This window comes from Parus major, chromosome 2 (assembly GCF_001522545.3).
Source record: "Parus major isolate Abel chromosome 2, Parus_major1.1, whole genome shotgun sequence".
NCBI lineage: Eukaryota > Metazoa > Chordata > Aves > Passeriformes > Paridae > Parus > Parus major.
In genome coordinates, this window is record NC_031769.1 from 6,251,736 (window position 1) to 6,278,670 (window position 26,935).

The window sequence follows — 26,935 nt, forward strand, 5'->3', positions numbered from 1 at the left end:
AAAAAAAAGGAAAAAAAACAAAACAAAACAAAAAGCAAAAAGCAAGCAACAAAAAAAATCTGAAAAGCAAAGCACATGCAGGCATAGGCATTACTACATTAACTTAAGTAGTCAATTAGTTCACTGAGTGAGTAGAAAGTGGGAAATTTTTAGTTTCTCATTGAAACACACCCTAAAATTAATGGTTACTTCCAACTGATGGTTAAGTGCAACAAAATGAGTTTTATAAAGAAAGCTTAATACAAATCTAAAGCAAGCAATCATAACAACAGCAAATTACATGTTTAATTTTTATTGCATCAGTGAAGACGACAGTGGTTGGAGGTGGCAACATCCCCTTTTATATTCCAAATCAGAGTTTGGAAGAACTGATGGCCCCAGTTGACTTTTGAAGTTTAACTACCCCCAATCACAGCAACAACTAGTCTGAGACGCACAGCAAACAAGAGGAATATGAATAAACCACTGGACAAAAGAAAAGGAAAATAGCCGTGGTAATCAACAAAGCAGCTCATTCCTGCAAGTCTACCATAAATAAACCATTATAAAACCTTACCACTGGTTTTCTTTCACCCCAGCATTTTCATGTTATGCTGTGGTATCACATTTTAACATGCTATTATGTGTATGTAATAATATACACCATATGTGTACCTACAAAGTCTTTTTAGTTAATTATTATCCCTTTTTATGTAGTTCCATCATGGTGAGATATTTTATGACTGTCGCTAGAAATAAAGCAAAACAAGAAGAAAATACTAAGACAAACAAGGAAAAAAATACTGAGGCTCCTCATAATAAATAAGTAAATAAGTAAAATCCGTGGAAGACTTTCTAAAGCACAGAAGAAAGACTGTGGGAGACAGACATCATAAATAACTTCACTGCCAATTTACACATTAGATTAATAAAGGACACTACATTTTCCCAATTCTGAATTTGTGAAAGTAAAAAATATTGAACACCAGGACGAGAAGTGGAACTGATGAGAAGTGTAGGTTTACCTTCCCCAGAATGCCATTCAGCAGCACAATCCCAGGGCTGATATGGAATAACCTCATGCATACAAACAATCCCAACTATTCACAACTGCTCACAAGGGCAAGCCCAAACACATTTACACCTATTGACTATTGGGATGTACAATAATGATAATAAGCATCAAGGAAAATGAGATGGCTTTGCAAAATGTGTGGGGTTTGGGTTTTTTTTCTTTTCTGAAATGCAATTTTTCCATCAAGAACTTGTGTGAAATAAGTTTCTTTGGAATCAACAACTCCACCAAAACATATGTTCATCTTGGACTGCAAAGAGGTGCCTTGCTAACAGCTGCACTGCCTGAAAATAGGACTATCCCTCGTCAGTGACCTAATAATTATCCTAATTATGGATAAAAGTCACATGGTAAAAACAGCAGCACTCGGTACAACCCACAGTGTGGACACAGTGGTATTCAGCATAAATCTGCTTTCTGGGAGTTTAGCTTTACATGCACAGGAAAAGGAATATGGACAACATAACACTTAAAAAAGTTACAACTTGACTATTCTGCCCACACAACCTACAAACTGCTTAGTGCCCAGAGCACATGTGTGCTTGGGATGGCCATCAATGCCTCCCCTCTGGCAAGGGGCTCCCAAAAGCCACTCCAGAAGAACAGCTCCTGACAGTAGCTGCTCGAGGGTTCCAGTCAGTGTGCTCACAGAAACACTCTGCATTGGAAGATTTTACTATCTCAGTTTTCTCCTTGACTTCAGATAAGTGGTCATCATGCAGACCAGTCAGGAGATCAAGAGGTTTTCATCATCTAACAGGAGAACAGTGCTGGGCAGAAACCTTCTGCACCTTCAGACCTAAAGATGGACGAGTCCCTGTTCACACCCAGGGCACAAGGATGGAACACCGTGACAGAACAGGGACATCATGTCAAAAATGGGGGAAAAAAGGGAAATTTGATATCCTGGTGGGCTACTAAACAGCAGGTCTGTGGCACAGGAGATTTGCCTTAACTATTCCAGCCATAGTTTTACTGTCAAGTAACAGTCAATTTTAGCAGGTGAAATTCCAACTTCCATTGAATTTTAATTAGTTTCCCCATTACTTCTAAAATTCATAATGCATGGTAGGTTAACTGTTCTTATAAAATGGCAACTCAAAGAATATCTGTATAGCAACACAAAGAAAATCTATTTGTCAAAGAATCAATCTTTACATCAATCTATAAAGGAGGCAACATGCTGACAGTGTCAAAATTCAAGATCTTAAACATGCTGAAAATACTTAATCAACAACTAAAATTACCTACTCTTAGTCTGAAGGTACAAAATTATTCTCCTTTTAAGAAGATAACTTTTCTAGTGATTAAATATATTCAAAAGATTAAAAAGCTAAAAGAACATTAAATATGAATACGAAATATTCAGTCTTGCAAAACAAAATGATTTGTATATGATTCATGAACCATATTGTTAAGAATTAAATTGGAAATTTAATCCAAGTTTTATTGTAGATCAGAAAAATTTGAATTCTTGGTCAGATAAACTTAATTAAAAACACATTTCCACAATACCACGAACAAATGAATTACATCAAAGAGATGCATTAATTATATTTTGGCTTTTAATTAATGCCTATTACCACACAACACTGCAGAGAAAGTTTTATTCAGTTCATTTACATCAGAACACCAGCAATAATTATGTACTGTGACAGAAACAGGAAGTTCTAATTCTCCATCATATTCTTGAGTCCTCAAAATTGAACAACACAGCTGCAAGTAAATTATAACAAAAGGAAACCCAGTGTCAGCAAGGGTCAGGAGATCTCACTAAATTACCACTGACTGTGTTTAGCTGCTTAACGCTTTATGAATCTACTGCAATTGCAAATGCACAAAGCTCGATTTGCAATTTAATATTTAATGTAATTTTAGGGTTGTGAACAAACTTTAATCAGTTGAAAATACAGTTCTCCTCATTAAAAAAACCCTAAAAAAACCAACCAAGCACCAAACATAAGAACCATAACAAAAACTCATTCTTGGAAAAGACTGGTTTTTGATCTTTTTTTCCAACAGCATACTTAATGATACCATGTAAGTGAAGACAGCAGAAAAGCCATACCATCCAAGACAGCACACAAACCCATCACAGCACTCTGTCTTTTTTGGTCTCATTTAAAAAAACTCTTGAAACACCAACAGATATTCAGTGTGTTGCATAATAGCGATCACCAGCATCTTAGTGATGAATATTAAATACCTCTGAACACAGTATTTCTCAAGAAAAACACTCTGGAATAAAACTGTAATAGTATTTATGGAATTTACAAACCCAGCAGAAGTCTACTGTTTTTTATTCAAAATGATTCTACAGAATGATCTCAACTTTTCACCTACCAGTGTTTCAGTGCCAAAATTTGTAATGCCTTCTATTTACTGACTTAATCTTATACTTTCCAGTACACAGTGCTATAGCAAAAATAACTATTTCAAATCTGTTCAATTCAGATACACAGAACAAATACAACATTTAATACAGACCTCCACGGAAAATAGTCATTTTCCTTGCAAAGATTAATTTCAAACTGGATCTATGTCAGATTAGTCATTAATAAACTTAGATGATAATTTCTACTATGACTGCTGCTTCAGAAAAGAAATTTGAAAATTATCAAAGTGGGGTCCTGCCCCTGACATAAATTTGTAGTTTATAGGCAAGAGTGGTACATCTACATATTCCATGGAGAAGAAACTGGACAGACACAACTCTAAGGACAGCACTATAAAAACCTGATCATGCTGGCAGCTCAGCATATCTGTGATCTATGAACACTCAAATTTCATATACATGTAAAAATTAATTTGGCTGCACTGTGGAATAGGCAAACAGGAATAGCAGACAGTCCTTGGAACAAAACCCAGTGAGATGCTGAGCCTGGCAGGTAGAGGGTCCTCCCACAGGGCAGAATGCAGCTTTTGTGTAGCTGAGGGTATGGGTAACATGCTGTCCTAAAAAACACTCTCAAGAGAAGGGCACCTTAGTGACATGGGCTGACACGTTCCCCAAAGCTCAGTAAATCTGTACCAGCCACAGCCAATTCATACAGCTCCTAACTGTACCTACACTTTGATTTATACACATCCCCCCTTTTGGTCAGAGGCTAAATTTTCTCCTGTTGTTTCTAAGCAAAGTTGGGATGCCTGCAAAAGTGCCAGGCAGCAGAGAAATGCTGCCATCAGTGACACTGACTGCAGCCCTGGAAGGGGTTCATGAAGTCTTTTTAAGCAGAATACTGTCTTCATTTTTGAGATGGGTTTTAGTCCTTTCCAAACAGGAGCAATGTGATGCTGCAGATACATCACTAGCACGGGAAATTACTTCAGATTATGCAGAATTTTGTATTCAGTGGCAAACCAGAATAATTAATCAAATAAATTTTATTAGCAATTGTATTAACAGATTCTGAAGAAAGGGCTGATAATTCATCCTACTGTCCAGCACAAGACATTAATTTAGTGAGAACAAATTCAAATCAGAAACTATCCTTCTACATGGATTCCCCTGACTTCAGTGAAGCATGTGTCTTATAAAATTCAGGGGAAATACAGCCAGGATCCAGAGAAATTTTTTTCTTATTCTTCTTTATAGGAAGTTCTATAAACCCATTGCAATGGATATATAATTACATTTTTAATGCAATAAGGACAAGAAATAATGAAGTAAGGAAAAGGACATTCCAACAAAGTGAACTGCATATTAAAAGCTTTCAAATTTCTAGGAGAAAGTGCAGAATACTACCATTTGTGAAATTACACTGGCTTGTCTTTGGGGTTCACAGAGTGACCAGACTTCATGAAGGAGCTATTTTAAACCTGAGCAGTCCTGGACAAGAAACAAGTTCTGCAATGGAAATTCCTTTGCACAACAGAAGAAAGCAGGGGTGAACCCAATGTTAACTTCACCAGGCACAGGAGCCACAATCTCTTTCATCAGCAAAACCCACCCAATTTCTGTAACTTTCTGTCCTCCTCTCTAGGACAGGCAGCCAAGAACTCCTGCAGCTGCCAGGTAACACTTGTATGGCATAACCTCACACCTGACACAGAGACACACAACAGCAATATCTGCTGTTTTATAAACAGGAAGAAGCAGACTCCAAACCCATAAAATTAATCCTCTTTTTAGAAGACAACTGCTCTTCAGTGCCACCCAGAGAAGAATCACACATGACCTGGTTTACTCCAAACAGCTACACCTGTAACTTTATAGAAGCACCTTTTCCTTCAGTATTGTTTTTCCCATTTTTCACTTGCTTTTAGATCAATGTGATCACCCCCAGATGGGCAAGAACTGAAACACTGTGTTAGGTTAAAATGTTCTAAAATAACCTTGCTTATGTCTCTTCTTGATCTGTGGAGTTCCAATGGCATGGAAAATATGATGGAAAATCATCAAAGAGCACTTTTCACAGCTGACAGCACCTGTCCTGTATAATGCTTTCCAAAAGCCAGAATTGGAGAAAGCATCCATTTTGAAGTGTCTATAGTATTGACACAAAGAAACAACAGGTGTTATTTCTCTGGTTTTATACCTGGTGAAAAACTACCTGCTTGCCTTCCAAACTATCCCAGAGAATCCCCATGTAACAGGAAATCCAACTGTCTGGATGCAATCCTGTGCCATGTGCTCTGGGATGACCCTGCTTGAGCAGGGAGGTTAGACCAGATGGCCCACTGTGATCCCTTCCAACCTGACCCATTCTGTGATTTAGCTTCTGCTCCTATCCACAACTCTCCACTCGGAAAACTACACATTTCTTTTAAAAAATTAATGTTCTCAGCAGAAAGAGTAATTTAGAACCACCAGAAAATAAACCTAAACCTACTTCTGTTTGCAATCTAAAGTGATTTAAATACATGCCTTCCACATTGTGGATTTGTCCAATTATATCTTGCTCAAAAGGAAAATACCTGCCTGTAACTGGACATCTAAAAATCTTTTTTTTTTTTTCATAATCTACAGAACACTCTTTAACAGCTTCCAGTCCCTCATCAAAAGGCCAGAGTAGGAACTTCAGAGTACTGAAGGGAAATTTATTTAAGGCATTGATATATCTCTGCAAATATGATATACACACTTGACTGTACAGTGACCCAGGAAAACCTAACTGCAGCACAACAAACACAAATCTCCTAAACTCATCAGTGGAAACAGCAGAATAACTTTCCAGAACACTATCTCATACCTTAGAAAGCAAAAATTTTTGAACCATTAGGTAACATGCAAAAACGGAAAGAATTGTGCAATATATAAAAATATATAAATATAAAATAAATAAAATATATAAAAAAAGTTTTGTTATCACCACCAGAAAAGCATGAAATCATCAACCTGGAAGTCCCAAAGACTAAAAATACGATGAGCAGATGAAACACTAACTTGTCACATTGACATACTTTTTGTATAGAATTTGACCAACAAGAAATGAATACCCTGGACTGATAAACCGTTTTCCCTGGAACACAACTCTATTAGAGAGAAAGAGGTTACAAAAAGTGTCAGAGTTGAGGATTCTTTTCACTTATCAAATTTAATCCTAGTCAAGCCACAATGATCTGTAGAAGATAGCTCTTGCATGGTATTTCCTAATGTAACAAACCCACACAATTATTTACCACACCATTAGAAACATCGATCAAGAAAAATATCTGTCAGTGATACTTCCTATATTTACAGGATACAGAGTTGTAGAAGTTTCTTCTCTAAAGCCAGTTTAAGAAGCTTTAACACACTTTGAAAGGGCCAGCTAAAATAAATGCATATATAAAAAATACAAAAAGTTACATTAAATAGCACAGCATTACATCTATCTGCATTTGCAGCATATTGTATGAAAAATACAACAAATTTTCTTCTAGTTTGCTTTAACAATGAGCCAAAAGAAACTTAAACTCTCCCCAGAGAAGCTTTATGACGGCTGACTTTTTAATTATTTACCATAACATTAATTCCTTGAAGAAATAAACTACACTCTCACTTAGGAGAATAAATGCATAAGAAATAGGTGAATTTGATGAGTTATACTGAAATTTAATGAACACATAATGAAATAGTGCATGTGCTTACCTGTCTGGATCTGGGTCTTCCAGGAGAAAACTTGCGTTTGGTGATGGCTGGTTTTCCCATGCCAATTTTCGGAGTGACTGATATGTAGGTGGTTGGGAGAGCACTCCCAGCAGCTGGAGGCAGCACTGGGGGCTGACTGTGCTGCACATCTCGTGCAGGATGCAAGTCCAGAGAAACGTCTGGTGAGGAAGACACATTTGTCTTGTTTAGATTAAGTGATGGGGGAAGTGAGGGACAAATCTCAGTCGGTGGTTTTATGGGTTTGTCTCCAACTGGTGAACTGTTTGCAACACCTCCATTTGAAGCAGCAGTTTCTACTTCTAGAAGTGCTGGTGCTTCTGACTTCTCATGGGTTTCTTCCCTTTCTACATCTTTCTGCACTTTTATTATTTCCAGTTGTTGTTCTATGGGGACAGAAATATCTCCTTTTCTTTCAGTCTCCAGCATTTCTGGTGTCCCAGTCATGGTCTCAGGTACTGAAGACAGAGACCGAGAGTCTGCTGTGGACACTTCTGATAGCTCCACAGTACCCTGAGGCAGCTGTGTCTCTTCAGCTTGTTTGTCCAACTCCTGCTGTGCTACAGCTTGAACACCTTCCACCACTTCCATTATTTTCTCAGTCTGACTGTCACCAGATGCTGATGTCTTTTTAGGAGACATTTCCATTTCAGCTGAATTGATTTCAACAGAGACTTCTGCTTCCAGTTGTGTGGGCTTTTCTTCTGGTGATATGCCTGTAATTAAGTACAACCATATTAAAGGCTCACTGTGAAAAAGAAAAAAAAACTTCAGGACTACTGGTCAACAAGTATACTTGGTACACATCATGCAGGCCAATACATATCACTTTACTTCTGTGAATTTAATATGTAGCTTAAAATATACTACATAAATATCTTTCTTTGTAGCTATTTTTACAGTACTCTATATTTTTAGTTCATTATTTTTCTTCCCTGAAAATGCAGCTGAGTAAATGACATGAAAATAGACCCAAGATTAATTTTTGAGGAACTGAACACACATTTCCAGGTAGGCAGCCAAAAGTAGTTTCTTCTTTTTCATTTCTGTGTATTGAAGTTGTATGCTTTCATAAATTTATGTATTTTAAGCTATTGTCCCAACACTTTCAAAAAGCTAAGAAGAACAGGACAAGTACAAGTAACATCATTTTCCTCCAAAATCTCTTTCAGACTTTAGGAAATCAACTGAAATGAAAACAGCTGCTGTTGGTTTAATTTAATTTACTAATGTATTATGAATTTCTTTCAAAAATATTTATCTAGCCTTCCCTTGAACCAAATCAAGCACCTTTCATCCGTAACATTCTTCATCAAGGAGTTCCAGAGTTTTTGTTCCACTCTATAAAGAATCACATTCCTTGTTCTGAATTTGGCTTCTCACACCTTCCTCTGATGGGCCCTAATTCTCTTACAGGCCACTTACTTTCTATTACACTTGCACTCTTCTTAAACTCACACTCCTACAACTTCCTCAGCCACTAAGTTCACAGCCAGCATTTTATTCTGAGTATTTCTTCACAGTTTAGATCATGGCCCTTCTACCACAGGCTGGGATGCACAACTCAGTGATCACAGCTAACCTGAAAAGTTGGGGTTTTTTTACTTTGTTTTTAAATACAAGTTTCTTGTCTCCCCTTACACCAAACATCCTCCAACATCATCTAGGACTGAATGGGACATCCTGGCAAGTTCTTTACCCTTGATATTGGTCACCAATGCATCTAGTGGATTTGACCCTTCTTAGCTGCTCCTCCCTGTGCATATGGTAAGATGCAGTTTCTCCCAAAACAAATGATCAGCTGCTGCAACTTTGTCTGGAAGATTAAGTTTGACTTACAAAGGAAAAAAAAGCCAAACAAAAAACCCCCCAAAAAACCAAAAAACCCAGAAACCAAAAAAAAACCCCAAAACCAGAAAATCCTTAATGAAGGATCCCTGTGGAGTTACAACAATAAAGCACATGAGAGAAAGTGTGAGTGACAGTATTTGAACAGCAACAAGTCATTGGGTCTTACAACAAACAGCCAGCATACAAAGCACTCGACTATTTTTCCAGCTTGGAAAAAGCCGATCCCAACAAAAAAAGTAAAAAAAACAAATATAAAGCAACACAAATATTCTGAACTCTCTTTGCCTTCAATAAAACACTTCTTTTATTAAGCAAAGAAGTTAATACTCTTGCTTGAGAACTCAGAACTGTTGCAATGTGTCTCCTATTGCTTTCTAGGTGCTTTTTCCTCTTGCATTTATAAAGCACTGCAAACATTATTGACTGCAAGAAGGTTCTGGTTTTGAAGGGTTCTGAACTGGTATTTTCTCAGAGTGCAAAACTCTTTCTTACCTTCTGTAACACACCCAAGAGCTGATTCCTGATCAGGGCCATCACCAATAATGGGTTGTTCCTGAAATGCCATATCCTCTCCAACACTTTCCATTTCCATTTCATTTGTACAAGCTTAAGGAGAAGCAAAGCAGTTATTAAAATTGTTGTTTATTCTACTACTTTGGCATCAACAACTGCTGTCACTGTTTGACCTTTTGGCTAAAGAGAGATTGATATTTAATGATGATAGTCAGGTCAGTAAGAAGGTTAAAGGGACTACACAGTACTCCTTAAAAAATAAGAACATTTTACTTATTAACAATGAAGCTGTTTTATACTACTCAGATGGTAAAACATGTCTGTAAGACAATTACAAGCACCTTATAGTGAAAACATGCACACAGTCAGACTTCTGCACAGCCTGAGCAATACAAGAAAGAATTTTCTTAAATTCCAAGTCTATAAAATTCAATAGAACTGGAAGCATGAAGGCTTCAAATGTGTATACAAATACTACAATGGATTATGGCATAGATATGAAGTTCCATCTACTATCAGCACTGGGAACACCGATTTTCACCTTATGTGTTCATCAACATGAAAACTGAACTTTGCCACTTTAGAACTAAAATATCTTAATCTCTGGCACTACTGAGTGCTTTTTTGGCTGACAGGATCATTATAGAGCACAGAAACAGGAAATACTTATTTTTTTCCCCCTTGTGTAAAAGCTTTTTCAGTTAAGGACATTGATTAAAATGCACTAGATGAAGTATGGGAAACAAACTATACAGCAAGCATTAACTTGAAGAGAGCTGATCATCCATGGACGTTAGCACAAAAAAAAGTGAAACAAATACAGCATTCTGCATCAAGAAAGTCTTTTTTAAGTTCAAAAAGCCAGGAACTATTAGGTGATACTACTTTTAGCACCCTAAAAGCTGTGCTCAGACTCTTCCTACTTTAAAGCCATACTTTAACTTCAAGGAAATGATCATTTAGATTGGCTCCAAATCTGATTTTGAAGTACAGAAGTGCTCTCCTGGGTATAAAACACTGCATGACTGTACTGATGTAATAGCTCCAGATTACTCCTAGCAGCTGAGATGACAGTCCTGTTCTTCCTTGGGGACAAGAGCATGCTTGTCAATGTTTCTACTACCTAGAAATCCTAACAGAAGCACTGCTTAAAACTTCAGCCTTCCAGATAAACCTGCTACTTACTCAAAAGGAGTTTTTGTAGGAGACTGGGAGTTGTGCCAGTGTATGTTTTGTTTTGGACATCTTCAAAATGCTCTAAGAACACTGCCTGGGAGTCCACAGCCTCTCCTAAGCTTTCAGAAGGGAATGACCTGCAAAGGCTTAAGTGGCCACTCTTCCTAACCTGGTGGCCATATTCACTGACAGAGTGAGTTTTTACATTTACAGACATTTACCTCCTGTCACTGCCCTTCCTCTAGCAGCACCTTTTCCATCATGTCTTTGCTGCTCACAAAAGGTAATTTACAGGATAGCATCAAAGGGATGACTTGTTTATACAAAGCATCAGTTTGAACACAAATATTAGAGTTTTGTTGGAGTCCAACACCTCCCCCTTCCTGCCAAAATTTACCAGGCTTTCAAAATCATAGATACTTACAGATAACAAAAAATCAGTGCACAAGCACTGCTGCTTAAGCCCAAAAAATGCACATGGCAGTGGCTCTGCAGTTGGTCTGTTATATTTTACCTTGCTTCTGAATTTAACCACAGCTGTACTTCTCCAGGGAAATTCAACCTGGATGAGTGTAGGTGCTGCCCAACAGACCACGTGGTGTGAAATACACAAAAGCTTTTAGTCATGAGTTTATAACACTGCTCTTGTGGATGACCCACTGGGTTCAGATCAGTAGATCCAAGTCCACCCTGTGCTTACTGTTACTGACCTGTTGTTTAAAAAATACACATCTCCACAACTTTCTGCCTTCTACTTGACTTGTCCACTTAGACAAGAATGTCTCAGAAACAAGATGACTGATCATATGCTGCTTTGAAAAAAGACACCTATTAAAAGCTGTTTAGCTAAATAAACACGTGTCCCTTGAACACAGTCCAGCTCCCACTGCTCTGTCCTTCCTGGATAAGGTGAGGAGAACAGACACTATGAGAGTGACCAGCAGTTAGAGAGAAACAGAACTGAATGTCTCCAAGAATACCTACCTGGCACAAATGAGTAAAACAGCCAGGCTGCCAAATGAATACATTTATGAACTGTACCACATTCAAAATAAATTAGTGAAGTTTACAGCTACAGGCTGAGAGGCTGGAGTTGGAAGGTTGAGAGACACAATTACGGTGCTCACTAGCCCATGCTTGTATCCAGGATCCTGAGGCCAGGAAGAGAAGCCACCCATGGATTGCTTGAGCAGCTACTGTTAGACAGAGGAAGGGATGAACCTCACAGAGCAGAATTTGAGTGGCTGGTTCACAGAAGACTTAGTGAGACTGCAGATATTATATCTGACATTAGTATTTTGGAACTGTGAAGTTTGATTACCTGTTATACTCTCAGGACCAGGAATGAGTTCAGAGGTGTTCATTACATCACATGACTGAGTCTGATCCCCTTCTCCTTGTCTACAAAGAGTGCAGATGTAGTCTTTCAATTGAGACTCCAATTCACTACCTGGAGATCTGTCACATTCTATGTGAATCCATCTGGGGAGATTAATTTATTGTAGTTTAATTTATTGTGACTGTGATTTTAGTAATGAAAATATAAAGCATCATAGTAAAAATCCATTAAAAAAATAGCGCTGTTTCCCATTCCTATGGGGAAATAAAAATTTTCATCCAATGCTTGATGATGGAGATTTTTTAAAGGAATAAGAATGGTATGTCAGCATGTCAAATAGTGAACAAACTTAAACACGAAGACCTAAATTGTTCCTAAAGCAAATCAGACTCCACAAGATGTAGAGCATCATCATGATGCTGCACAGTAAGATACCACTGAATATGAACCATAGCTCATATTCTTGAAATGTTCAAAATAGTGTATTTTATTTTTTTAAAAATTACTAAAATAGAAAAAGACATGAAATTAAATAGAAAATATAAACCTGAAAATTAAAAAAAAAAACAAAAAACAACCCATATCACTGCAACAACAGTCTTTAAGCTTTAGGACAATGACTTTTTTAGCACCCTCCTTCACAAAATAGGTTAAATTCAAGAGGCAGCAGCAGCTTGCAGCAAGCAATTGCCAGGTACCCTCATGTAACTGCCAATTAATACTTATTTGTTAACATTAAAATGAAGCTACCTGCTACTGTTCATTGTATTTAGGGATGAAAGATCAATGAGCTGCACAAGATCCTGTAGCACTGTACATCAAACACAGTGTACATCCTTCCCAGAAACCCAGCAGTGTCACACAGCTCATCAAAAGCTTCACACATTTTAGTACAAATTAACAAAAGCTGGATACTTACCTTTTGCACATATGACAATGCAACATATCTTTCTGGAAGTCTTGGAGGCACAGTTTTTCACAGAAAGGACAAGATAAGTTGTCTTGCTGTTGGTAACAACTGTCACATACCAAACAATTATGGTGCCACTGACAACTTGTTCGCGTGCCACACTCAGCACATATTCTACAGTTCTAGAGATCACAAGAATTTAGTAATTAATTAAGATATTTCACAATGTGATAGAACTGCCATTAACTGACATTTTCATGTTTTGAATTAAATTTAATAGCTTTTGTCCTTGATAACACAAAAAGTTATCCAAGACCTGACAGCAGAGCATGAATAACCTGCAAAACAGCAAGAAGTTTCCTGACACTACTCCCTGACTTGAAAAGAGTATTTCTTATGGGGTCAAACTTTTTTATATGCTACTCTGTTACGGTATGGCTGCCACAAACTGATGTAACATTACATACATATCATATACAGGGACTTCCCACGTTATGTTGCAATTACTTTCAAAGGCACTGATAAAACAACAAATTCATCCTGCCTTCCTCAAATGCAAAGGAACCCACGAGCTGCAGAACTGTTCTGGTAAGCAAGGAGGAGTTGAGTATAAAGAGACTTCAAGTACAGATTACATATACTATTATATAGCTTTGAGTGTACATTTTTGTTCCCACTGGATCACAAAAGCAGCTGTTATTAACTGCAGGTTATCCACTGCACCTGGATCCTACACTTCTCTTTTTCCCTATGGAGGCTGATTTACTGTCCTGTAAAGGCTGCTTCAGCCATAGCACTGACAGCTTCCCCCACAGAGCAGCTGTAGAGCCACAGGATTTACATCCAAGTGGGATTCCTTCAGAAATCCCAAATTACATTACATGGCAACAGCAATGCACAATACACCTGGAACAGCAGTGTGGATAACAAAGTTTGAGCTCTAATAAATGCCAAGGAGTTACTCTGAAACCTTTCCACTTACTTTACATTTCCAACCATTTGTTGGTACGGCATCCATAACTGGTTGTAGACAGAAAGTGTGGTAGCCTTTGTCGCATGTATCGCACACCAGCATCTTGTTGTCTTCCCCAGAGTGTCTAAGGAAAGTAACAAGTGATCAAAAATTACTTCAGTAAGCAGCAACAAAAGATCTGTTTCAAGTAAAGTCTAAACAGGAAGACACAGGTGTGCACATAGAAATATGCAAACACTACTTACAAATATCTCCAGAGATAATGCCTTCAAATTAATTTTTATATATGAGTGCAGACCACTGTGTTTATTCACCAAGAGCCGAGCCTGAGCAACCATTGTGAATACTAGGTATTGGCCCACTTTCACTTACACACATGTAAACAGGTTTAATGGTCTTTCTGTACTGAAATCAGTTCAAAATCTGCAATGTACATTGTATTTCTTTCTGAAAAGAACATCCAATTGTACTTGTTTCTGCAGTTTTTCCAAAGGAAGAAAGGAGCCAAGTCTGACAACTGGAGCTCCTACAATGTCAAACAATATGACTGCAAGAGCAAAGCAAACATTAAAGGAAGAGATTTCAATTTTTCTACAATGATATATTACAGAGCTCCACCACAGATTCCAGTGATAAAACGAATTTGCTGACAGCAAGACAAATAGTTTGGTAATACCTAAAGGCATTGTGTTCTGCCTTAGTTTAAATAAATTAATTCAGTAAGTAAACATGCAACAAGATTTGCCTAGATAAAGCTTTGCAGTATATGGGATTTTACATACTAGATACCACCTCATTACCTGGGAGACCTGGTATTTTAAAAACCCCCCTCTTTGCATGAAGATATGCTTAAAACGTTGTTCTTCCAATAATGGTGAAAAGCCACCATACTGCATTAAGTAATTATAGAATCAAAGAATGGTTTGGGTTGGAAAGGACCTTAAAGACCATCCAGTTCCACGGGCAGTGATACCTTCCACTAGACCAGGTTGCTCAAAGCCCATCCACCCTGGCCTTGAACATTTCCAGGGTGAGGCATCCACGGCTTCTCCAGCCAACCTGTTCTGAGCGCCCGTCTGCCCAGCCTGTACTGGTGCTTGGGATTGCTCCAATCCAGGTGCAGAATGTTGCACTTGGCTGTGCTCAGGTTCATGAGGTTCACCTCTCCAGCCTGCCCAGGTCCCCCTGGATGGTGTCCCTTCTCTTCAGCATCAACTGCCCCACACAGCTTAGTGTCGTGGGGAAACTCGCTGAGGGTGCCCTCGACCTCGCTGCCCATGTCATAACAAAGATATTTAGCAGCACCAGCCCCAATTCCAACTCCTGAAGAACAACACTCATCACTGGTCTCCACTTGAGTCCTTGACCCCAACTCTCAAATCCAGAGTGCTCCATCTGTCAAATCCATTTCTCTCCACTTTAGAGAAAAGGATACTGTGCTGGACAGTGCTGAACACTGCGCAAGTCCAGGTAAGTGACATCAGTTCTCTTCCCCCGTAACTTCTGTAATCCCATCACAGCAGGCACCAGATTTTTCAGGCACTGTTTGCCCTCAGTGAAGTCGTGGTGTCTGTAACCATCACCTCCTTATGTCCCAGGTGTCTCAGCACAGTTTCCAGGAGGATCTGCTCCATGACCTTAGTAGGCAGGGAGGTGGGACTGGCAGTGATTCCCCTGGTCTTCCTTATTTCCAAAAATGGGGTCTATGTTTCTTCTTTTCCAGTCAGTGGGAACTTCACTAGAGTGCCAAAACTTCTAAAATATGATGGATAGTGGCTTAGCCACCTCATCCACCAGTTCCCTCAGAATCCTTGAATGTAACTCATGTGGTCCCATGGACTGGGTGTAAACACATCACATTTTCTCTACTTTTCTACTAAAAAGAAGATTTGTTAGCAGATGCTGTAATTACCCAGTAAAACGTTTTCAGGGATACTTTTTAGAATGTGCTTCTCTTTTCTAGTTTCATTGCTGAGATTTGCTATCTGCTGTGTGTGATCAGGGAACACCCTTCTTTTGAAGCGGGTTGAGCGAATTGCTAGTAGATACCAAGTGTTCGGCTTGGGAAACGGGAAAGCACTGACTGATCAGATATATGAAGCAGTACTAGAGTGGGTTTTTTTCCTTCATATTGTCACAGCTGATCTGACTAAAGCTGAACAAAACTCTTATTTCTTTTTCAGTAAGTCCTTTAAAAAAAACAAGCAAGTGAAAGAACCCTGCAGTGCCCATCAGAGTAAGTTATAAGAGAGCACACCGACAAGCAGTCAGAATTGTCTAAGTGAACCCTTTCAGTGCCACAGCAATTGAGTTTCATTGTCTTTGTCTGGTGCAACCACTCCATCAGGGCCACTCAAGTCACTTTGTTTCTTTGTTCAACTAAGCCACGGTTTTGTTTTCATAATGACTCTTTATGTACCTCTAAAACACATTATATGAGAGGGCCTAATGCAGGAGACCTGCCCAGTGTGCAGGTACAGGCACAACTGAAGTGTCAGCTGAGTAAAAAGCACAGCTTCTCAGACTGTGAAGGCACTACATTGAAATTATTTATCTGGTAAATTTGAGAAAAATCCTCCTGTATAAAAGGAGGAAAAAATCAGAATGTTTTGCTGCTTTCCAGAACCTGCCAAGGTAATGGCAACTTTTGGGGTAAAACACACAGGACTTTCAGCTCATCTCTTTCAGAACAAAGCTTACAATACAAGGGTTTGCTCAGCTACTTATTACAGCATCATAACAGGGAAGATGGGAAAATCATCTACAATTTTTGGGGGAAAAAAATCCCCAAACAACGAAATATGCATTTCAAAATCACAGGACATAAATTTCATGCCATCCTCCTCCATGTCCTGTAAGTCTCACTTACTTGCAGTTCTGGCACACTTTGCAATCAGGACACTGCCAACCTGCTCTTTTTAGAGGTGTGACTTGGATGTCCAGACACATCCCATGGTAGTGCTGGCCACAGGTAGTACAAAAAAGTTGATCTAAGAGGTCTCCAGGGCTATCGCACACTGCACAATTTGCTTCTTCCTTTGCTAAAAAGAAATATTTTTTTTCAATTATTATTTTGTTCAAAACCATGAACAATTCAGTGAACCCAAAAAATTATTTAGTAGTTCTTATGCATACAAAACTTGATAATTCTTAAGAAATTCAAATTTAATTAATATATTTAATAGTTACTACTTTAATTCCATTTTCTCAACTAATCTTCTCATAACAAAAGTACATTCATTTTAAACCTTAATGAAGTCTTACAAAAAGAAACAGTTTTATTCTCCTTGAGATACAGCTGAGAGCTTCAGAATCAACTCCTCTGTGGAACAAGTATAAAACAAAGCTCCTAACAGACCTACATCTATTACTTAGCTCAAGTGTTAGCAAGAAGGTTGCTCTAATTTGAGTTAGGACAAGGAAGTCTATCAATTTGAACTAAAAGCTGAAAGAAGACAAGCCTGACCAGTAAATCCCTTCCTCGTTCTGCCATTAAAAGAAAAATACTTTGCTGTGCAGCACGGCTGGTCTTTACAAACAGAAGAGTATGAACTCACATCTTTTCTATCCCTGAACACACATTAATTCTTGGGTGTGTGAAATGTGACAGTGCATCTAAACAAATGCATTCTTAAACTGATCCTATGACAGTGCAGTTTTCATAAAACCTGGTACTAAGTGTGTCATTCGAACAGTGTGTACTTACATCTTTCAGGAGCCTGATCAATGTGGTCTGGACAAAGGAGGGACAAGTTACTGAAATCCTGAAATGTGCCTGCTCCAGCAGCACAGGGGTAATGGTACATCTGGGTACATTTCTCTTCACAGCATTTGATAGTGGCTCCAAGGTGCTTACAAAATGCACATCGCTGAAAAACAAACAGAACAAGCCATTAAAAATTTCCTTTTTCTTGTAATTTTTTAGCCAGATCTGTTCCCCTCCTTCATTTAGCAGATGAACACCTTAGCCAGTAGGAGGTAGTGAATACTGAGTAGGAAACTAGTGGGTTGTGTCTTTCAGTGGCACTCCCAAATCTTTACTTAAAATGTTTAATGAAACCCACTCTAAACGCTCTCTGATGATTAAGATTCTTCTTGTCACAGAAAAGCATTTTCATTCTATGTTATCTAATTTGAGCTACGTTCAGTAATGGAGCTTGGAGACTTATTCTGAAAATAAAGGCAGATGACACCATGCTGTCAATAGGTTATGACTAAAAACCACATGGCTCTCTAAGCTGTAATGTAAAACCACAGACACTGTAATCAGAAATGCAAATGGAAATCAAGTATGACGTTCTCCCAAAAATCTTACTGGCATTGTACAATTCTCTCTGGGACGATAATGCATTACATAACCTTGCACTCTTCTCATCTTGCCTTTCAAGACTACACAAATATCACCACCAAACTTTGAGAAGTCATAAATAGGCACGATTATTATTAGACACCAGAGAAATAATTTCTCAGAAAGAACTATACAATGATCCTCCAGCTCTCTAGTCAAGAGAGAGCAGAGTCTATCAGTCTGCTTGCAAAAAATCACCCACACCTTTCTGATTCAGTTAATCAATCTTTTTTTTTTTCTCGGATTCATTACAGTCCCTGAAGCACTGTAACATCCTTTTGCACTTTTTCACCAAGGCAACAATACTTTTTAAGGCACAGCACCGTAAGATTTTGAGTAAACTTAAGAAAAAACAGGTCAGTGGCTCACAGGAAGGCATACATAATACACAGCAACAACTGAGCTCAGGGACTCTCATTTTTCACAATAAAAATACAACACTAAAACTGGTGTGTTTGATTGCTAGCTGAAGTGTCAAGTAACATTCAAATATGAACATAAACCAAATCAAAGAAAAGTTATGTACTACATCTGCTTAATTCTTAGAATACAGACAATATTTATTACCATAATTCTTCTCTGTTTCAAAGCCTGGCATGAAATTAGGCATGAAAAAGTGCTACTACAAGTCCACAGATATCAAAACCAGCCCATATGAAAATACAAATCACAAAGCTGCCTGTGTCAACAGCTACCTTGATATACTTTAAAACCAGATGAAATGAACATCTTCAGAAAAATATCTGCCTGCACCACAACTCATGGAAAAGAGACAGAAAAAATATTAGTGTATGCTAAACAGAACTGCAGTGTAAAGAGATAAAATGCTCTGGCACAGAAATTAAAGGGATCACCAAGAAGAACTACTGCCAAGTTTGTGGGCTACAATGCTTAGTCTGTCCTCTGATCTGCAGGCCATCTCACCTCTACCCATGTCTAATCCCTGCTGACACTGGGAAAGGTGCATCCTGTTCCTTTACCAGCTGAAATGCAGAGGAGAGATGGGGAACAAGATAAGCAAATAACAACATGGAGCAAGGCAGCAGCAATGGTAATGACATTTATGGACTGCCAACAAGGCAAAAGTCGTGCAAGAAACTCCTCTCAGGAAACAATACCTTTAGTGAGCACTTGCTGAGGATGCTGCACAAGGTAAATCCTGAACTTAGATGTAAAACCATGAAAATACAGCTCAAAGCCTCCAGCTTCAAGAACTGCAGCTCCACAATGAGCCACACACAACCACTACCCTATTTTGTTCTTGATGTTCTGAAAACCTATGGAAATGAACCAGGTTTAGCTAAGACACAACTCTTACAGACCACACTTTTTTCAAAGATTTGACTCAGTACAAAAAAAACCCCAAACCAAGAAAAAAAAAAAAACAAACCAAAACCAAAACCCAACCAAAAAACACACAAAAAACCCAAACAAACAAAAAGCAAACAACAAAGGAAGGGGAACTTGGGAGGAGCTAAGGTCCAAAATGTATCCCTCAAAAAAGTATTCAACAAGACTTTGCTGGATCCCACCACTGACCCTTAGTAACTATTTAATCAGGAAAAGAAAATTATGAAAGAACTGTAAGCACTCAAATATTCCAATGTTTATTAAAAGCTCCGAATAATGGAATAAAATAGCAATATAAATGGCATTTTTAAACACCACATCTGTTTTTCAAAACCACCAATCAACCATGGTACGTAGCAAATACAAAATCAGAATGTAACTTTTCCCAAATGCTCTATGACTAAATGATGAATTTATTGAAAATGAGCAAACTACAGGATTACTAAAAAACCTTGAAAAATGTTAATATTGGTTTAAGGAACCACATAAAGATGCTGGAAGAAAAATGGAAGCCCAAGTTACATGTAATTGAACCCTTCAAACCCATCTGCTAAACTGCACTGGCAATGAAAAGCATTTGGCAGATAAGCAAAACACACTTTGAAAACAATGTGGTATGTATCATCTGAAGCAAATAAAAAGCACAGAATATCAACATTTGCTGAATTTGTAAGAGAGATAAAGCAGTCTGAAGAAATTAATGCCCAAAGGGATTTTTTTGGCAGCAGATGTTGGTGAGAAGAGTTACTTTTCCAGCACTAGAAGCCAACACTCCTCTGAAGCCAGGCCCCATGCTATGACCCCAAAAGAACAGCAGAAATCTATTAAATGAAACAAAAATATTAGAAGCTCTGCTAAATAAAATCAGTAACAAATACTACTGCTAAAATATGGAATCATGACAGCAGGAGATGGAATGAAGCAATAAATCATATTGCCCATGAGATACATGCCCATATGAGGACAGTACCAGAGCCAGGGACAGTCTGCAATCTCCAGTTTTGTTAGCATGAACACAAAATAAGGTGTTCTGTGAATGGGGTGGAAGCTGAATCCAAGTAGTTGAAAGGCAGGTATTGGAAAATAGTGAGCTCTCAAGGCAAAACAAACACTGTTTTGTTTATGGATCAAATAATTTTACATTCCTGTTCTATGGGAAGAAAACCCCAACTTTAAAAGGTGTCGAAGCTGGAGAGATAGTTTATTACTTATTCATAATACACCCAAAGAAATAAACTAAAGCAGAGATGAACTCATAGGGAAACATAAGAAATCCTGATCAATCACCTCCTCTGTATTCTAGCTCTATGGCAGAATATCCTCCATGAAGTAAGAGTGGCAGAAACCACACAGAAGATTTACAGGAAGACAAAAATTCATACCTCCTTGCTAGAACTGTAATTGCACCAAAACCAGCTAAACAAAAACGTCCATTCTGCCTTGTTCAGCTCAGCTGAATGTCACAAATCCTACTGACTTTACTGGAAACAGATGGCCAAAGTGGAAAATGGTGACAAGAGACATAGCTTTTTGTTTATGTATTTCTAACCTTCCTGTTGCTCCCTACTTCAGAGTACTCCAAAATTCGAATTATAAAAAGATGCCTGTAATACCATGTAATATTTTACCCAGATAGTAGCAAGAACTAATCAGAAGTCATGTTTTATCATTATTTTACTGCCCTTAGAATCACTTTATACTATTACTGTCTCAGCAACTGGACAAGTAACAACCTTTAGAAGGCAGATGTTAAAGAAAGGCTAAAATACAGTCTTTGAGTAAGTACATTGAACTTGGTTAGTGTCCTAAACCTAAATGTTAGTACTGTGAATTGCAAAATGTTCTTAAATAAAATAAAAAAAATTTCACTGATCATGGTCTTTTTTTAAAAAAAAAAGATCAGGTGACAAAACCTATGAGAACAATATGAAATCTTGATTTTATGACAGTGCACCAGAAATACACACAAGCCATCTGTCCTTGGTTAAACATTAATAATTTAATGTATTACCTGTAAGAACAAATTTCAGACAGTTTAGCTATTGGGAAATGCTGTCACACAAACCTGTGACTGAAGAGAAGTGGACCTTAACAACATATCATTAACAAGGGCATGAAGAAATTTTTGTATGAACAGTGATTAATGAAGTTCTCTGCTAGTTCTGATAATCTTCATTGGTTACTCCATCATCTAGAAAAAGCTTTATATTGCTTGCAGACACTAATGACCATTAGCACCTCTCATGTCAAATAACACTGGTTTAAGTACCATAAAGTACTAAAGAGCACAATGCAGTAAGATGGCAGCATAAAAACAATTAATGGCTTTCAACTGAACTGCTGATTAGAAGTACTAAACAGAACACCTTTCCTAGAGTACTGGAAATTACCTTCCAGCTTTTTAATTCTATATGAATCATGTCACAAATTTGGAAATTACTTCAATTCATAAGAAGCAAGTCAATCAGAGATCAGTTATTCTTCTTCCTCACATCGTAACACAGTGACTCAACACATGTAATCAAGGTAGAAAGCAGGAGTGTGGAAATTTAACACTCTCCACAAGTCACTACGTTGTTTCTCATTCCTACCAGCTGTCTCTTTTTCACCTTCATTAAAAAGTACATTAAATAAATTGTGTTGATATTAAGGCATTTAAGAATTCAGAGAAAAAAAGCATTCAAGTTTTGGAGGGGTGGTTTTTGTAATAGTGGTGAATAGGTTAAAAACTTGCAAGAATCAAGTTTGCTAAGTAAGATACCATTTTTTTATTTGAAACCTGAAATAGGTAGAGGAAAACATACAAACTTTATGGCACACAAATTCTTCCTCATGTAACCTGAAATGTTCCCAAATCCTGTTTATTCAGAAGCTCCACAGAAGGGTTTGGGTGCCTTAGAGCTGTGTTCTCCTCATCATTACATAAGCTAGTGGAATAACTGAATGCATATGATTTCCCTCACACACTCTGCCTTTGCTACTTTTTTCACACTTTCTTGAGGAAAAAGGGGTTTTTTTTTATTCACCTCCTCGCTTTCTGCAAGATTTAGAATAATGTAAATGTTTTGAGTGAGGCTAAGCTTTTCCACAGCTAACAACCAGTTACTGCCTTAATTCCCATCTAATATCCACCATGGCAGAAGAGCAAGCACGAGCCTGTTGTTTAGTTAGACTGTCAACAACAAGAAGGTCAATAATGTTTAATGTAATTTAAACTGTGGTTATTAGGCTTCAGCATCAGCAACTCCAGGACAAACAAGGCAAGAACAGAAATCATCAGCTTTGGTTTGAGGCTGCTTTTTGGCAGGCTCAGAAAACAGACTATTGTGCCAGTTCCATTTGATTCATGCTCGGAAGGTCTCAAGAAGTGTGTGTAGACATTTCTTTGTGTTGGCAGAGCACGGGCTGAGCCACAAATTGTTGGAGGCTTGAGAAAAAATAACTGAGGGAAACATTGCTACATGCTTGTTGTTTAATGATCATCTCTAGGCATCTGTTACTGGTCATTGCAGAACATACTGGGATAAAGTCAACTCTCTCTTGAATCCAGCACAGCTCCTACACTCCTAAATAATATACATGGATTCTGGCTAGCTCAAGCATTCTACAGGTTATGTCATAAGTACATTTATAAAGGCATTTCAAGTAAAAGGAAAAACACAGTCACATTGTGCTTCCAAATGACACACGGCTTGATGAGGACATCCTAACTTCATTATACTTAATAAGGCTAAGTCATCTTATGGAATTTACTTCATGGCAATTCAGTTCATGGAATTTACTTCAGTTATGGAATTTACTTCAGGCAATTCCCATCAAACAGTGGGTGTCCATTTTCAGGCTACAGTACTGGCCAGATCTCCACTGCCTGCAGCTGGAATTGGAACACAGCTCACAGGGAGGTCAAAATTTAGATGACAGTCTTGAGCTGTCCTACAACAAGAACACAATTTCTCTACTGGTACCACAGCCAAGTTCACACCAAAGTTTTTTGTCAGCATAGCACTATCAAAGAAGGGATGTTAATGGAGACTGCTTAAAAATACTTTCATATAAATCCTCTTCTATTTTTACAAGTTTTCTGAACAATAAGAAGTAGGGCTAAACTTTTCATAACACATCTCTAAATTCTCTTACGTATTTTTGGAACACTTAGACAAAACTTTCCAGCCATTTCTGAGAACAGAAAAGTCATTAACAAAAACATTTTGTTCATCTTAAAAGCAACTTCATTCATGGGACTTGCAATTTGTCCTAAGTTTTAGTGTGAGGAATGCAACTTCTGCCCATTCCCTAAAGACCTATCCAGATGTGACCGAGCCTGAGAAAATTATCTTTTTTTTTTTTTTTTCATGTAAAACACTTCCAAAAATTTGTCTGTGAAAAATCACAAAAAAAACTACTCTTGTTGATTATGACCGATCCTCTCCAATTTCTATCACTCACTGGACATCGTATACCTCCTGCAAAGATTCCTTCAGTCTGACAAGGATAAGAGGGACAAAAGTCTGTAATAAAAAATACTCTAAGCCTAAGCACAAAAGGCCACTGAGGCATGGAAAGCAGACATCCCGAAGGATCCTGATACTACTGTCACTTGAGAGTATCCAGTACACAGGCAAATGGACAAGTAAGGAGCAAAGAGACAAAAGGGATTCACTATGTGCAAATCAATCTGATGAAACTGGGAGGAGAAACCAGGGAAGGAGATGGAAGCTGAGGAGGGGCAGGTTAATCAAACCTAAGCACTCAAATTGGATAAAGACCTAAGGGCACTTGGGTGCTAAGACACAGGAAATGGTGATAGGACAGATCTAAGAAAGAACCTAGACAAAAGGATGATAAATGTTATGGAGAGATGAAGAGTGGAAATGGCTAAAAATATCAACAGGAACAAAAAGTCATAAGTCTGAGGCAACTGAAATTGGATGAAGATTGCAAGAAGGAAAAGTACACTGTACTCTGGAACCTAGTACTGTATCACTATCACCCAGCCAGCTCAAATAGCAGCACTCTTATGTAGGCACAAAGGCTTTAAGCCCACAGTTTGGGAGGTCTGCCTTTTCCCTTTTCTCCCTGACAAAAGGAAGTGATACAGGCAAACAAACACAAAGCAACACAGACATGGAGACACAGATCAAGGAATGAGCACACACGCACACATGTACATATGTGAGTGCATTAAAACACAAGGAGGATTACAGATCAAATGTGGATTTTGTGTATAAAATAGATCTTTTAAGAGGAGTCACTGCATTAAACAAACCTGTTACCTGTGAGACTGTGCTTAATTTACAGAGGTGAAAAAAGGAAACATTGGAAAAGGTTGTGGATGGCTTGTAGAAGAATAAAAGCCCTTAAGTTATAGCAACTGAACAATGGCCTGCAAAGGAGGTGTAGTTTCATTTCTTCCATGAAGCTCCTTGATGATACTAGGCAGGGCACTATATAAATTTTTCCTTTTTTTTTTTTTCTCCCTAGTTCTTAATCTTACTGTTAAAAGCCTGGAGTTTTCTCTGACCTGTAAAAATTCAGCCTTAATTTCTACATAGATTGTGCACTCACAACCGCAACCGAGTGAAGGAAGTATCAGTGCAACCTTTTTAACATAGTCTGAGTATTTCTGAAACTCTTTCAATTTGCCATCAAAATTAGAAGATATAAATAAATTCAGCTTCTCTGGGGGAAAATTTAGCCTAAGATACACAACAAGGCCATATAAAAATATGCCTATTTAAGGAAATTTATAGACAAGCTATTCACATGTTCATTACAGTAAAAATATTATAGAAAACATCATACAGAAATGAGGAATTCCTTCTTTTCAGCAGTGTCTGCCTAGTCTACATACCTACACACTAAACAATAATGAAAAAATTGAATATTTAAGAGGTTTATACTAAGACAGCAATGTCCATCCTATGGACTGAATAGGGACAAACTGTTCTGCATGTGACCATACAATTAAAGATGCATAATCAAGGCCTAGGCACAAAAAAAATTAATTGTGTGCAAAGGACACTAACTGTGTGCAAAGGATGTTAATTGTGTGCAGACAACCTGTCTTCTGAAATGGCCTTGCTTTGTGTTTTCATTTCATTGCCTTTAATAATGCACTCTTTTAAGAAAGATTTTGTAGATACATTACCCTGATTTAACAGAAAGTTAACATCATCCAAAGTCACTATATATACCAAATGACACATAAAATTTACAAGGTAATAGAAGGGATGGAGTGACAAAAAACTCTGGATTATGTAGAGACATAAAAAAAAAGCAAGAATTTCCTGCCTTTAATACCTTCCTCATTAGTGAGGACCTCCTTAGTATTCCTTCCCCACTGACTGCAATCAGTACCTTATTGTTCATAATTCCTATTTCCTTGGCTGTTCCTAAATTGCACTCTCCAAATGGCACAAAGTCATCGTAAACAAAATCCTACATCTTCAGTTCACTAATTTTTGTAAATGGAGCTCAAACAAAGCAATTAGGTGGCATACATTGAAACTACCAGCTTGAACATTAATATAATTTCTTTCCTAATAAAAAACTTGACATGTTTTATCTGGCTGGGGCTTTTAGCTTTTTTTTCAATTTGACTAAATTAGTCACTTACATGTATTTGTCCCACTGCTTCACCCAAGACATGGTATTCCCAAACACTATATAATTCTTTAACTCACTAGCCACTGACATAAATAAATAAGCCTCATGTCTTTCCATCTTGTGCCTTCACTGGTATTCCTCGGGCAAGCATTGTGAAGTGCAACATCTTGATGTCGAATTTAAAAACCCAAAATTACTGGTCAAGCATTGAAGCAGGTTATTCAGCTGTTGTTCTGAGCGTCAGGGAGGTGAGAGTAAGAACGGCTGCTTGTTTCGGTTTTGCAGAATGCTGCCTCAGTAGCTTGTGAGGAAAAAAGCTGCCAAATTTTGTAATGAATTCCACAGAACATTAAGTCTGATGCTTAGCAGAAACCATAACTGTTAAGTAAATGATATCCTTTTGATGAATACCCTTATTTGAAAACAACATTGATTCTTCTAACCCTCTAGCAGTGTCCCAAAACAGATGTGCACAACTGCAAATTCTGTTTGCTTTCAGGTTTACGAAGTGTGATGACATTTTTACAATCCTGCATGAGCCCTTTTACCCAGGAGTAAAATAAAGCACAATAATTCTTCACCATCTGTTTGTTAATTTTGCATTCATTTAACTTTGCATTTTAAACTAATAATCATTTTCTTATAATATAGTTTGCTCCATTGGTAGAAATTACAGCTGTTCAATTAAAAAAGGAATGGTTTGTAACACAGTTTTCCTCTAAAT

At 37.9% G+C, this 26,935-nt stretch overlaps 1 protein-coding gene across 10 annotated transcripts in view; it reads right to left on the reverse strand.

The window, feature by feature from the left end:
- KMT2C (lysine methyltransferase 2C) overlaps positions 1–26,935 on the reverse strand; it is a 190,661-nt gene that overhangs the window by 70,974 nt on the left and 92,752 nt on the right. For all 10 annotated transcript variants that reach the window (XR_004500383.1, XM_015653364.2, XM_015653412.2 and 7 more), the window contains 7 exons: positions 17,614–17,776; positions 16,777–16,948; positions 13,917–14,031; positions 12,944–13,116; positions 12,007–12,167; positions 9,489–9,602; positions 7,128–7,861 (listed from right to left, as the gene is read on the reverse strand). Coding sequence is in view for 9 of the 10 variants with exons in the window: in XM_015653364.2 (XP_015508850.1) it covers positions 7,128–7,861; positions 9,489–9,602; positions 12,007–12,167; positions 12,944–13,116; positions 13,917–14,031; positions 16,777–16,948; positions 17,614–17,776 (1,632 nt within the window). In the remaining variant the exon portion in view is untranslated. The remainder of the gene's footprint in view (positions 1–7,127; positions 7,862–9,488; positions 9,603–12,006; positions 12,168–12,943; positions 13,117–13,916; positions 14,032–16,776; positions 16,949–17,613; positions 17,777–26,935) is intronic.